The 13,161-nt window shown below is 38.2% G+C and overlaps 1 protein-coding gene and 2 non-coding genes across 3 annotated transcripts in view; 1 reads left to right on the forward strand and 2 right to left on the reverse strand.

The window, feature by feature from the left end:
• Window positions 1-721: 721 nt before the first annotated feature.
• On the forward strand, window positions 722-793 carry Trnaw-cca (transfer RNA tryptophan (anticodon CCA)). Its single transcript has one exon. It is a non-coding gene; the product is annotated as a tRNA-Trp (tRNA).
• A 447-nt stretch (window positions 794-1,240) lies between these two features.
• Window positions 1,241-1,313, reverse strand: Trnam-cau (transfer RNA methionine (anticodon CAU)). Its single transcript has one exon. It is a non-coding gene; the product is annotated as a tRNA-Met (tRNA).
• Window positions 1,314-10,639: 9,326 nt separating this feature from the next.
• Window positions 10,640-13,161, reverse strand: part of LOC109432189 (heart- and neural crest derivatives-expressed protein 2) — a 49,688-nt gene continuing 47,166 nt past the window's right edge. Inside the window, exon 6 of the mRNA XM_062857773.1 lies at window positions 10,640-10,925. Within this exon, the coding sequence (XP_062713757.1) occupies window positions 10,836-10,925 (90 nt within the window). The 3' untranslated portion in view covers window positions 10,640-10,835. The remainder of the gene's footprint in view (window positions 10,926-13,161) is intronic.

Consider the following 13,161-nt stretch of genomic DNA (forward strand, 5'->3'; position numbering starts at 1 on the left):
CAAGAGGTTCCCTCAGGAAATAAGGAATTACTTTACAAAATCTTCCACAGATTTTTTTAGAATCTCTTCCAAATTGCTCTAGCTTCATTTTGAATAGCCCAATCTCACACAAGTCTCAACCGTTAAGCCCAGTTTCATGTTCGAAAGGAATCGCTCAAGAAACTTCTTGAGCGGTTCATGGCAGAAACTTTTTACGGTGACTACCATTTGAACTGTCATTTCTTCGCAACTGCGAGATCGAATTCAGATAAGGAATTTCCCATGCCTCAAGATAGGCTGAGAAATTCCTTCTGAACTGCAAACAATCCTTCAACAAATAGCTGTGAACATTTGAAAATGTTTGACTCATTTTTTGAAAAACAACAGCTGTTGCTATAGTTGAACGTTTGTTTATATAAAAGTTTAAAAATTTCATGTCCCGATCATTTTGTTTACTCCCTGTATAACTTATACACACTACCACAAAACTAAGCATACTCACCTACGTATCGGTCTTAGCATTCATTTGTGTCACAGTACAAGGATGAATACGTAGTCGAGCAGTTCATTTAAAATAATGATAAGACTTGCTATATCATTCATATTTCATAAAGAAAATTTTCTCAAATATCTTCAATTCACTGTGAAACAATCATACAATTCTAAAATTTCTATAAAATTTTATACTTTCATGTTTGGGCTTTAATATTCTTAAAGTTGATTTGTGGACGTCACTTCACAAGACTCCGTGGCGCAACGGTAGCGCGTCTGACTCCAGATCAGAAGGTTGCGTGTTCAAATCACGTCGGGGTCAATGATTAACTTTTTGTCACTCAGTACTCTCACTAAACTTATACAATAAGCATTTGTTGAGCACAGATGTTGTCACAGATTTATCAGTAGTGTTGTGCTTTGCTAATAAAAAAATATTGATTCCTTTTCAATCTATCTTTTTTTGTACATCAAAAAGGTGCGGTTGTCCAATGAACTAATAATCATCGACATGAATCAAAAAACTATAAGGTTATAATGAGGGGGGCCTTCATTATTAGCGTTAATTATACAATAAAAAAAAATGCTGAACATGGCATCGAAAAGATCTGCTAGACCACATCGTTAACGTTGCTGGTGTTTTCTTTGGTACCGTACCTACCTTTATCTTTTTTTTTTTTTTCAATTTAATTACTAAACGCACTCTTGTTTTCATGTGTACATATATGTAGTATACTACGTACATACGCATCCTGAACAAAAAGGTTACTGCCCCGAGTGAGGATCGAACTCACGACCTTAAGATTATGAGACTTACGCGCTACCGACTGCGCTATCGAGGCTTGCGTATTTCGCAACAATTTGTCCATTCCAAACCCAGCGCAGATGAACACAAATGAATTGCATTCATTTTATGTAAAGTGTCCAGTTAATGTGTAAAATGGCCTCAGCATAGCATGAATACTAATATAGTGCTTGCAGAGCCAGTATTGAAAAGCATCCTGGAAATAAATATCAAAATAACTTCTTCTCTCTTGTCAATATTATTATCGCCGCACCACCAAACCGAAGTCGTCGCTAGAAGCAGGCTTGTCCGCACTGAGCGCATGAAAATTTTGCTCTTTGGATTTACACCATCAAGCACATCATAAATTAGAAATCTTTTTATTTATCTTATCAGATAGAAGGATGTTGAAATATTGTAAATGTCATTTCGAACTGTCAAAAAACCGCACCGCAGCGCCGCACGGGCCATTCAAAGTGAAATTCACTAGAGTGTTTTCACCTTTTCACCCGGGTGAAAATCAATGAGGTACAGATACAGGTGGCGCAGATAAACATTGCAAACCACTGGTTGTCTCTTTTGTTCTACCGCTGATCAAATGCAACTCAATTAGTGACGTCACTAATTGAGTTGCATTTGATCAGCGGGAGAACAAAAGAGACAACCAGTGGTTTGCAATGTTTATCTGCGCCACCTGTATCTGTACCTCATTGGGTGAAAATCTCTTTGCGCGCTCCGTGTGGCTCTGCGGTGCGGTTTTTTGACAGTTCGAAATGATATTTACAATATTTCAACATCCTTCTATCTGATAAGATGAAAAGATTTATAATTTATGATGTGCTCGATGGTGTAAATCCAAAGAGCAGAATTTTCATGCGCTCAGTGCGGACAAGCCTGGCTAGAAGCGCATACAAAGTTGCAGCTGCGAAGTAAAAATGAATCTATTTGTTTCTGTTGCGCATCATTAGACCGTTCGCAATGCTGTTTTATTTTGTATGGCGAGTTTAAAAATTTTTGAAACTCGCCATACAAAATAAAACAGCATTGCGAACAGCCTGGCGAATTACGAGCTACAATATTGTCTATCCGGTTGGAATCAAGTCAGACATTCAATCAAAAATTGTCATTTTCTTGGTCCACAAGTGTCGCAACTGTTTCGCATCTAGTGCGCTGTGTTGCTGACAACAACGGGAAGGATGCGCACTATTTTTGACTTGATTTCAAAACGTCGCGAGTTGGGTCGCGTCGCGACTTGATTGTGCGACGTCCGGTTTGGTGGCGGCCCGACAATATGCACTAATCCAAATTGAGTTGCGACATTTCTTAGTAGGCTAGAAATCAATTTTCGCACCGCCGGTCACTTCGGATTTCAACCAAAAGCATAATAATATTTGCAGCATATCAGCGTTGATGTGATACAAATATTAAAGCGGCCAGGCCCACTGTGTAGACTAATGGGTTTGTTCAAAAACATAAGGCAATCTTTCCCATTTAGCATGTAGCATAGCATGAATACTAGTCTAGTCTAGTCTAGTCTACACATACACAGCCATTCATTGAAAAAATCCTGGAAAATGATAGAATCGACTACTCCTATCATGTCATTATTAATGGTTGCAGTGCATCAGAGATGCATTACAAGCGTTAAAGCGGCCAGGCCTACTGTGCAGCGTTGTTATTGTTATTGAAATTAGAAAACGGGGACATCTCGTACCAACCGTTCCTTGAAAAGTGATAATAATGTACCGCATCGTTGGGAGTGACTATGCTAAGAATGTTAATGTCACTCCATGTCCTTTGGAATCCTGGGATGGGACAACGGTATGTACCCCGTATGCCCTGGCTCTCAAGGCTAGGCTTAAGCGCCTATACCCGCTCTCTGAAACGAGATCAAAAGTTATGGTATCCAACCCTCCCCAAATAAACAATTACCTCTAATACTTGAATGTAACTGATATGGGTATAAATATGTACAAAAAAAAATCAGAAAGATCTCACCATTTTGATTCTTATTGGAGCCCTCTGCATTGTCCTTTTATCACGGACAATCGGTGGATTTATTCTCGGCAATACGGCAAGATTTTTTCAAGCTGCTTCAGATAGAATCAGCATCAGTAACACGCTTATTCACACTCATTTAAAACACTTTTGTGGGTGACAGATTCCTCTCATCAACCAAAAATGATCACTTTGAAGTCCTCATGCTCTCAAACTTTCATCATTACTCAGTTTATAGGGATCCGGTAAAACCAACACAAATTGCGATAGACTCATGTAACGTAGCACTTGCACAAAACTTGGATGGAGTTGCAAAGTTAAATATGTCTATCCTACTACTACTGTCGCTACTATCTACAATGCCATAGACCCACTCAGCTCCACACACCTGACCAAGTCCTTGCAAGCATTTTTATTTCATTAGTCCATTCACCAACTTAGAAAGAGCCCAGAACTGAAGTAGCTTCCAATAGATGAAAGCTGATGAAAGGATACTGAAAATACATAGCGAATTTTCTATTTATAGAAGGAAGCTGAGTTCAGCCAAAGTATACGCTCCATACAAATGTTCGGGTGTTTGCTTCGAAAACAGCCTCTGAAAATTTGATCTACATAGTTTATAAACAAGCGCGCACCATGAACTGCTATGATGATTTTTAAAGCACGAGGCTTGCCGAGTTGGATAAATATGACGAGTGCTGTTAAAATCGAGTTTTGCAACGAGTTGCATACAACAATTTTTGCAATGACAAAAAAAAAACATTCACTTGAATATGATCATTTTCATCAGTACCATCGTGCTTCGTGGTGATTCAATAGGGACGATCACGTGCTCGATCATACGAGACACGAGTTTTGGTGTAACCGTCACAATTTGCCAGTCCTTACCGTGGAAGCTTTGGTTGTTGATCAAACAATCGCATGAATCATAATGCAATTGTTTGATATAGTACGGAAGAGTAGACCGTTTCGTTACTAAAACGGCTAGTATAAACATAGAATTTCTAGTGTTGAGTTGCAAAAAAAAAAAAACTAGGGTAGGTAATCAAAATTTGAACCAAATTGCGGCTTTCTGAAGCAGTGCAAATTTCAAGTAATTTTTTCTCCCACATGAAAATAATTTATTACGGCAAAATCGTATGTACATGAAAGCCACGGATATAAGCTTTCTGTTAAATGGTAAAAAGTTTGTATTTGCAACGAATTTCATTGAAATATTCGATTTTTCATCAACAATGATTTTAATCTTAATTTGAACCATCGTAATCATAATTTAAACCAATTTTAATCTTAATTTGAACTACTGGCGGCAGCAGCTCTAGCAACTCACAAAACAGCCAATTCCATGCTAAACAATTAAAAATCACATGAATCTGCTAATTCTCATACCTATTTTTCATTATGCAGTGGAATCTCAACTCAGAATGTTCGAAATTCTTAAGAAATTTGGAAACTAAATTTGGAATTTTTCATCCCCCAAGAGTAAACAAAGCAACCACTAGCGCAATCTACAGGCCAACACTAGAAGCTCACCCCCGTTTACTAGTTCAAATTTAGATTACAAATGGTTCAACTTAAGATAACATTGTCCAAGTAAGAATCACTTAAATTTGATAAGTTTATGACAAATGATGCGGAATATTATTCAGTTGGTCGATTCTATGATAAATAAGCTTTCATTTGACGTATTCACTTATTGCGTGTGATGCAATGCATGAGCTGTATGGGTGCACCGAAAATGGGCTTTCTCTGGGGGGAAATAGGTGAAATCACAGTGATTTTTCAATTGCTTATTTTCGATGGCAAAAACGCTTTTTTCAATGCTTTTAAAGCTTATGTTATCAGATTATATAACGGAAAACTGTTTAACATCTTTTTCGGGACAATATTTGCCCAAAAAGTACGTCATTTCAATGAATTTCGAAATGGTTCAAATTAAGATTACATTTTGACTAGTTCAAATTTTGAGTTCTTACCCTAATTAAATTAAGCACTGTCACCAAGGGCCAGGATCGCAATCTAGCGGGACAAAATTAATTACTGTCAAACGAAGCATTTCCGACACATGGTGTCTTCGACAAAGTTTTTATTTTGATGATCAGGGGCATTGATTGCCAAGAAATTTGTAGTTCGCTACTTAGCCGCATAGGTGGTGCCATCATCTAACTGTTTAGTTTTTGGTTCTCGAGACTTCACGCCTTCGGCAAAGTTGTTCATTTAGACAAAATTAACAACTCTTTCTTAGACGTCAACATTTCACAGCCTACAGTTTTGGGACAAATTTAAATGGCACAAATGGAGAACGTGCCTCTGGAGCCAACCTACATTGATACCTGATGAGTTCTTTGAGCTTATTTTGGCGTTTTACGGGTTACCATGGGAAATTAAAATATCTTCGTGGTACAGATGTGTTGAATAATAACTTTCGGACAAAAGTTGGTAGAATATTAACATAAAAAAATCGAAGAAAGTCAAAATAATTTAAAAAATGGTGTTATTTTCAAATCATAACATCTTACAAAGCGCAAAAAATCGCAGCCTGAAATTTCCAGCAGTACGAGTCAATCATACTGTCAAAAATTTGGAGAAACATTTTTTGGTATTTTTGAGATATTTGATCTTTTGTAATAGTATTAGTAAAAGTGGTTCCAGCGTTGACCGCGACAATAGAGAATTAATTTCTTCGAGAAAGTTGTTTGTTTTGACAAAATAACTAATAATAATGACTCTTTCTTATACGTCGAAATTCCATGGCCTACTGTTTTCGGGTTATTACAAGAAAAGCAATACTGATTTTTTTTGTTGAGTAAATGTTCAGAAAAAAAATACATCTACCAATAACTCAAATATAGTAGGCCGTTTTATTTTGACGTCTATGTAAGAGATGTTTCTTATGTCAAAACAAACAACTTTCTCGAAGAAACCAAATCTTTATAGTATCCCGGTCAAAAGTTAGACGCTGGCATTATTTTTACTAATACAATTACAAATGATCAAATCGAGAACACCAAAATATACCTCTCCAAATTTTTGGCAGGACATTCGTATAGTATGTATTGAGGTGGATGTATTATAATTTGGAAATTACTGCATTTTTAGATTTTTTTGTTTCCCCTAATTTCCAATGGTAATCAGGCCAAACATATCTAAAGGTCCAATCTGCAGAAGAGAGGCTCTCTTTGGTTTCCCTCTCTTTCGTTAATATCTCAGCTGTTTATTTGTATTATGGTTGTCTCCTTGCATTGAACGATGGTCGAAACAATAGTCTTTTGATTTATACTGCAAAAATAGTTGAAAAGTGTACCATTACATTGCAAAAATTGAAAGAGAAAGTGAACGAAGAGAGCCTCTCAAATGCAGATAGGACTTATTGAAATGTTTGGCCTGTAATATTTCCCAACTTCTGTCCGAAAGTTTTAAACTGACATATCTGCATCAAAATATATTCACATAGTTTCCCGTAAAACACACAAAAATAAGCTCAAAAACTGATGTTTGACCATTTAACCCTTCAGAGCGCGCGCTGTTGTAAAAAGTACAACAGTACCTACCAAAAAACGTCGCTTTTCGTATACAGCGCGAGCGCGGTGCAGTTTCGGTTGTTTGATGGCGCGCGTCCTGGAAGGTTAATAGTTATTTATGCAACAAGTTGCATACAACATTTTTTGCAATTATAAAAAAATCCATTGAGTTGGATCATTTCTAGCTACACAACCATGTTGCAAGAGGTACGTGAAGAGGTACCACGTGTGAGCATCCATGCCGCGCTGGAGCACGTTTTTCGATCAGGTAGGCAGTGCTACAGTTGGGTGTCAGAAGTTTTCGGGCAGCCGTTGGAAATCAGTGCGACAAACCTTCGCGAAAGAATTTGGATTTTCCGGTATGGATTACTGCACGAATTTATTCTGGCCTGCTTACTCTCACACGAAATTTGACGTTTGAGCTGTGTCGGCACCTCTCAAACGTCAAATTTTCTGTGAGAGTAAGCAGGGCGGCATAAATTCGTGCAGTGGACCATAGTAGGTCAACGATAACAGTTTTTTCCGCTGCTCAATGAACGTGGAAATACCAGTAGAATCTGGTCCCGGCATAATGTTCCCTTAGAAATCCCAAGAATTTCACGGAAGCTTGACAAAAGTGTATACGAACAAAAGTGCCAAAAAGTGGTACTTTTCGGCACTTTTAAGGGTGCCGAAAAGTAGTACATACTTTTCGGCACACTTGTTTTAGTATCGAAAAATCTACCATTTTAGTATTATTCTCGCGTGTGAAAAGTGAGCTATTTTGCAACTTAATTGCAAAATAGTTATTTATGTAATGAGTTGCAAAAAGTTGATTTTTTCAGCACGAGTCGTACATTTATCTAACGAGGCTTGCCGAGTTAGATAAATACGAAGAGTGCTGAAAAAATCGAGTTTTGCAACGAGTTCCATACAAAATTTTATGCAATGATTTTTTTCATAATGCAACCCATTTGAGTTGCATAATGTTCATAATGCAACTCAAATGAGTTGCATTATGAACATTATACAACTATTTTTCATTATGCAACTCATTTCAGTTGCATAATGAACCAGTTCGAAAAAAATGGCCATTATTATACCCAAATGAGTCATATAAAATTTAAATTATGATACTAAATTGCATAAAAATATTTTTCAAATAACTCCAAACAATAGGTTGTGGAATTCTGACGTCTGAGAAAGAGTTGTATATTTTGTCAAAACTAACAACTTTTTAGAAGACGCTAAGTCCCTAAGATATAAAACTAGATAGATAGACCACCTATGCGGATAAGCTGCGAACTTGCAAGTTCTTGCTAGTTTAATGATCAGCTCATTATAAAAAACTTCGTCGAAGACGGTTCCGGGCCATTTGGCCGAACGTGACGACCCATACAAAAATTGGAGACGTCCCATACAAAAAGTGAGTTATAAGTAGGGGGGGGGGTTGAAAAAGGTCGATTTTTGCGTGACATAATTTGTGTATCACCCCTTAGATGAATTTTGAAACAAGGAAACATGTGTTAGTATTCGAATGAGTGTAATCAGTTTCGTACCTTTTAATTCCGCCCTATGTTGCTTATCCTTTGACAGATACGCGTATTTCGACTACCACTTGTAATCTTCCTCAGTGTCAGTTATCCACTGAATAACTGACACTGAGGAAGATTACAAGTGGCTGTCGAAATACGCGTATCTGTCAAAGGATAAGCAACATAGAGCGGAATTAAAAGGTACGATACTGATTACACTCATTCGAAGAGGGTATTCTTGTGGTATTCTGTTTAGAGGGTTCGAAAAGTCGGTACAAGATGTGTTAGTATTCCTAATCTTTTATTCGGTGTTCACTGGTTTGAGGCAGTAAGGACTAGGACTAAGACTAGGACAGCGGTTCTCGGCTTCTTGTAGTATAATCACATCCTAGCATGTCTTTCCTTTCTTTACTGATTATAGGATTATAGGATTATAGGACCCAAACCCGGCCCAAAATGCACTGATGGGATAAAATGGCCCAACTCATAAAATCATTCCTGAATATAAAATGCATAAAACATCCTTCTGGAACCCAGTGAGGCAAACCCACGGATTTTTTATTTATTTTGCAATGACAATCGCAAATTGACAACTTCCGGTTTTTTTGTTGCAGTTAAGGTTTTCTGGTGATTTTATTAACAGCTAAATATGTGTTTCCAAGGAGATTGAGAAACATGTGGAGGCACATGGTTATTGATACCTACGCTATCCATGTTAGGGGTCATTCAAATATGACGACCATGCTTTTGGGGTAAATGGGTTTGAAAAAGTGTGATACGACATGTATTGAGTATACGAATAAGCGCAACAGAGAGGGAAAGGGAGTCTGAAATGCCCGAGAAATGTTGGCGTCATTTTTGAATGTCTATTTATCTTTAGTTTAGTTCAGCACTCTTAGGAAGTCATCAATCAAAGGAACAATCAGGCTTATTCTGCGGGGTTACGTACAAAAGGCTGAAACACGAAAGGCTGAAATGACAAAAGGCTGAATTACGAAAGGCTGAATCACAAAAGGCTGAAAATGTCAAAAGGCTGAAATAACATAAGGCTGAAATAATGATTCGACTAGTTTTCAAACGGCGAACCTAAAGGCAGTACTAACATCACAGACAAACAGACATAACACTCTAATTATTCATATCGTACACTGATATAATGATCTTTATGAAAATTTGCTAGTTGGCCGACCATTCAGCCCTGACGCTTGCATTGGTTTCGCTTGAGTTTGACATTTGACGCACACTACCGCTTATTGGTTGCTGGTTCATTGGACGAACATGCTGCCGTTATTATGTTCGAAATCGGAAAGCGTTAGGACTGTTTTTTCCGCGCTAAAGTATGCATTATTGATCGCCTTCATAACTATGACAGTATTTCTCCAAAGAATAGCATTTATTTGAAAGAAGGAAAAACCTCTGATCACATTGTTGGCAGCTGTAATGGCAGCCAATCTCCATAACAGCATGACTCGAAAGAATAGCTCATGCTCAAAGAAGGAAACATCTCCAATTGAAATACCATCAGCCATTTTTGTGTTAGTTGGTATGCATCATTAGCCTCTTCACTAAGCACATTCTATGACTAGGACTTATATATGTAGCCGATCTTGTTAGCGAACGGGTAGTCATTCTGAGGGTGACGGGTTCGATTCTCCCTCGAGCCAGAAACTTTTTGCAATGGAAAATTCCTTGACATCCGCGGGCATAAAGTATCTTCCTGCCTGTCACACGATAAACAAATGCAAAGTAGTTATTGGCAGAGAAGGCTCTCAATTAATAACTGTTGAAATGCGTATAGAAGCTGAAAGCAGGCTTTGTCTCAATCGGGACGTTACGCCAGAAAAAAAAGAAGAAGTACCATAACTCATTTCCTGCATTTTTGCAATTTCAGCCTTTTGTGCATTCAGCCTTTTGAAATTCAGCCTTATGTTACTTTCAGCCTTTCGTGTTCAGCCTTTTGTGCATTCAGCCTTTTGATATTTAGCCTTATGTTAGCATCCCATTCTGCGCGGCGTGTGAGGTGAGACGAGTCGAATGAGATGACAAAAGTCGACTCGCCCCATTTTATTTACATTAGTCGTCTCACGTCACGTGAGACGAAACCGTCCGTCTCATCTCACACGCCGCGCAGAATAAGCCTGAATATTTGAATTACTCTAGGGGTACTCACCAAGGTACTCACTAAACAGATTAAATTGATTTTCTGCTTATTTGAAATGTTTCATTATTTTGCGAATGAAATAATCAAAGATTGCCTTGGTGATCGCGACGTTTAATCAGTTATTCGGTTTACGCTGTTTAGTGGATCACCCTTCTGTATATTTCTTCAACCAAAATAAATGTCAGGACAGTTAAGCACTCGGAATTTTTATTCATTGTTCATGGTGGCAACAATAGAAGACAATAAACACCATTACCTTACCTATTTACAGATTTATATCACTGGTTCAGAAACAAAGGAAGAGTACAATATCACGGATTCGCGTTCAATAGAGTTGAAATTTTAAAGGACTTTGGTTCTCGTCAAATGCGCATTTCGATGATATTTTACTTGATGGTGGTCTTGGTTTCCAACGCCCAAACGTGCTGCGGCCATCCGGTTCTGCCTTTGATTTTCTTTCCCTCGTTGGCCAGGTTCTGAAAATGAAAAAAAAAAAACAGGAAAATGCATTCCGTTAGCTAAAATTACTTTCGATAACCCTGAGAATTATTTTCAATTTCCCGTTGCATCCAGAATGATATCTTTATGTTCCTAAAACCACTTGAGATAACAGTTTCAGTTTGATTTTCCCGACTTCTTCTTTGTCTTGCTCGAGTCGGAAGGCGGTATCACTTTGAGTGGTGGTGATGCATTTGACTGGCATTCTACAAAGCGACTACTGTGCTTATTCTCGCGATGAATCGGATTTCGGTGCGCTGTTTAGTTTTCCTCCTGTGGCCTGTGGCTTCAAATGGAAAATTGTGTAGAGTAGTCAAACCAAGTGCCTTCCTCATTGCACTTTGCGTTTTCTCCCGTTGTGATGCCTTGTGTGACTTTGAGTTTGCCGCTCAATTAAAATATGTCAAACGAATTAAGTGAATGAAGGGCAATTTGTATTTACGGACGGGTAAGTGGTTTAGTCGTTCTCAGACGTAAATCATCCTCTGGTAAGGGTTGAAGTGGTTTATCTACCTACAGTATGTGGCATTGTTGGGAAAATATGTCGCAGATGAAGATGAGTCATTTAGGAAGATTTTGACGTGCTGTAGTTTAAATAAAATTTCATCATCAATGTCAAATTTTATTCAATTGTCTCAAAACAAAAATCTGAATCAAATCATTCAAGAGTCAAAGGAGTAAAGACCTAGTTTGAGATAAGAAATCCCGAAAGGATATTCTCCGTGCAGTTGAAACCCGGAATTTTCGACTAGTGAAGTTGGATTTTTCTCCAAAACCGTGCGTCGGACGTAACATCGGAAGTGGTGCGCTGTATAGCGGACCTGGTTTACACCACTTCCGAAATTAGGTCCGAGGTCCGACGCATAGATTTGGAGAAAACTCCAACTTCGCTAGTCGAAAACTCCGATTTTCAACTAAATTGAGAATATATGTAATTAGAACGGTGCAATTTTATAATAGTCCTGTTCAATGAAGTAGGTTGAACCTTGTTGAAGTTGCTGCATTCTGCTCTTACCCATTTGTTGACGAAAAGATCAGAGTAGAGTGCAGCAACTTCAACAATGTTCAACCAACTTCATTAAACAGGACTAATGTTTTGCACCTCTTCGTAGGGTTTTGGTTCTAAATAGATGAAGTGCATGTTTAACGGATCATGAACACTTCATTCCATGAAATTCCGACCTATTGTATCTGTAAAAGTACTTTTGATATACAAGTACAGTGATTGTGATCTATTGATGTTATTTTTGTTAGGGCGTATGTTTTGAAGAACCCAGCAGCATAATGGGATATTACTATTTTGAATTCCATCGGTGTTCTAGGTCGTCTAAAAACAAGTCCGTGAAATGTAGGTTCAGGATCAGGATCTACAAGCGAAACTAGTATTCTATGAATGACTTTTCTATATGCCACAGGCCCCAGACCCATCTGAAAGTAAATGAAGTATTGCTCGTTGAGTGAATCTCGCGTTGTTGAGCTTGGATCGTAATTACTCGGCTCTTTAGTTAATCGTTCTCCCATGTAAACTGTTTTGTAAAATCATCGAAAGTGCTTCATCGTTTAATGTTATCGTCGCCGTTGTAACGCATCCCGAGTTTTTTTTTATAAAAGTTAATAAATAATTCTGAAAATTAGTGTCGATATGGCTGCGATTATCTCCATACACAAAACATCACATCGCATTCGAAGGTTTCGGCAAAGAATTCTTCCGTGCTACACGTGTGAAGATGAGCTATGAAGACCTCATGCGGCACCGCAACACCATGTCGAACATCAGCTGGCTGTGTTGGGCTGTGCAATCAATGTATCGGTACAGTGGCGTAGCCAGAAATTGACTCTGGGAGGGGTTTTCAACGGTCAATGATATCTTTTTTGATTTGCCTTACATTTTGTAAACAGTAATGAGCAATTGTATTCGCAGTGTGAAAATAGCGGCGCAGCCGAAAAATTTTTTCGTCGCAAAGCACTTTATACCGAAAATTTGTTCCAAAATTTTTGGCTCTGGGGGGGGTTTTAACCCTAAAACCCCCCCCGTGGCTACGCCAGTGTATCGGTATTATTTATACGCAAACAACTATAGTCCTAATCAGGTGTCTGGCAAATCACTGAGTGCAAACAAAACTTTGCCGAAAGCAATCAATATCGATGGAGAAATAGTCTAGTTGGAAGAAGAAATCTCTTTCCTTTATCACTCGCTTGTGCAAACCAACGCGT

The sequence above is a fragment of the Aedes albopictus genome, chromosome 1 (genome assembly GCF_035046485.1).
Source record: "Aedes albopictus strain Foshan chromosome 1, AalbF5, whole genome shotgun sequence".
NCBI lineage: Eukaryota > Metazoa > Arthropoda > Insecta > Diptera > Culicidae > Aedes > Aedes albopictus.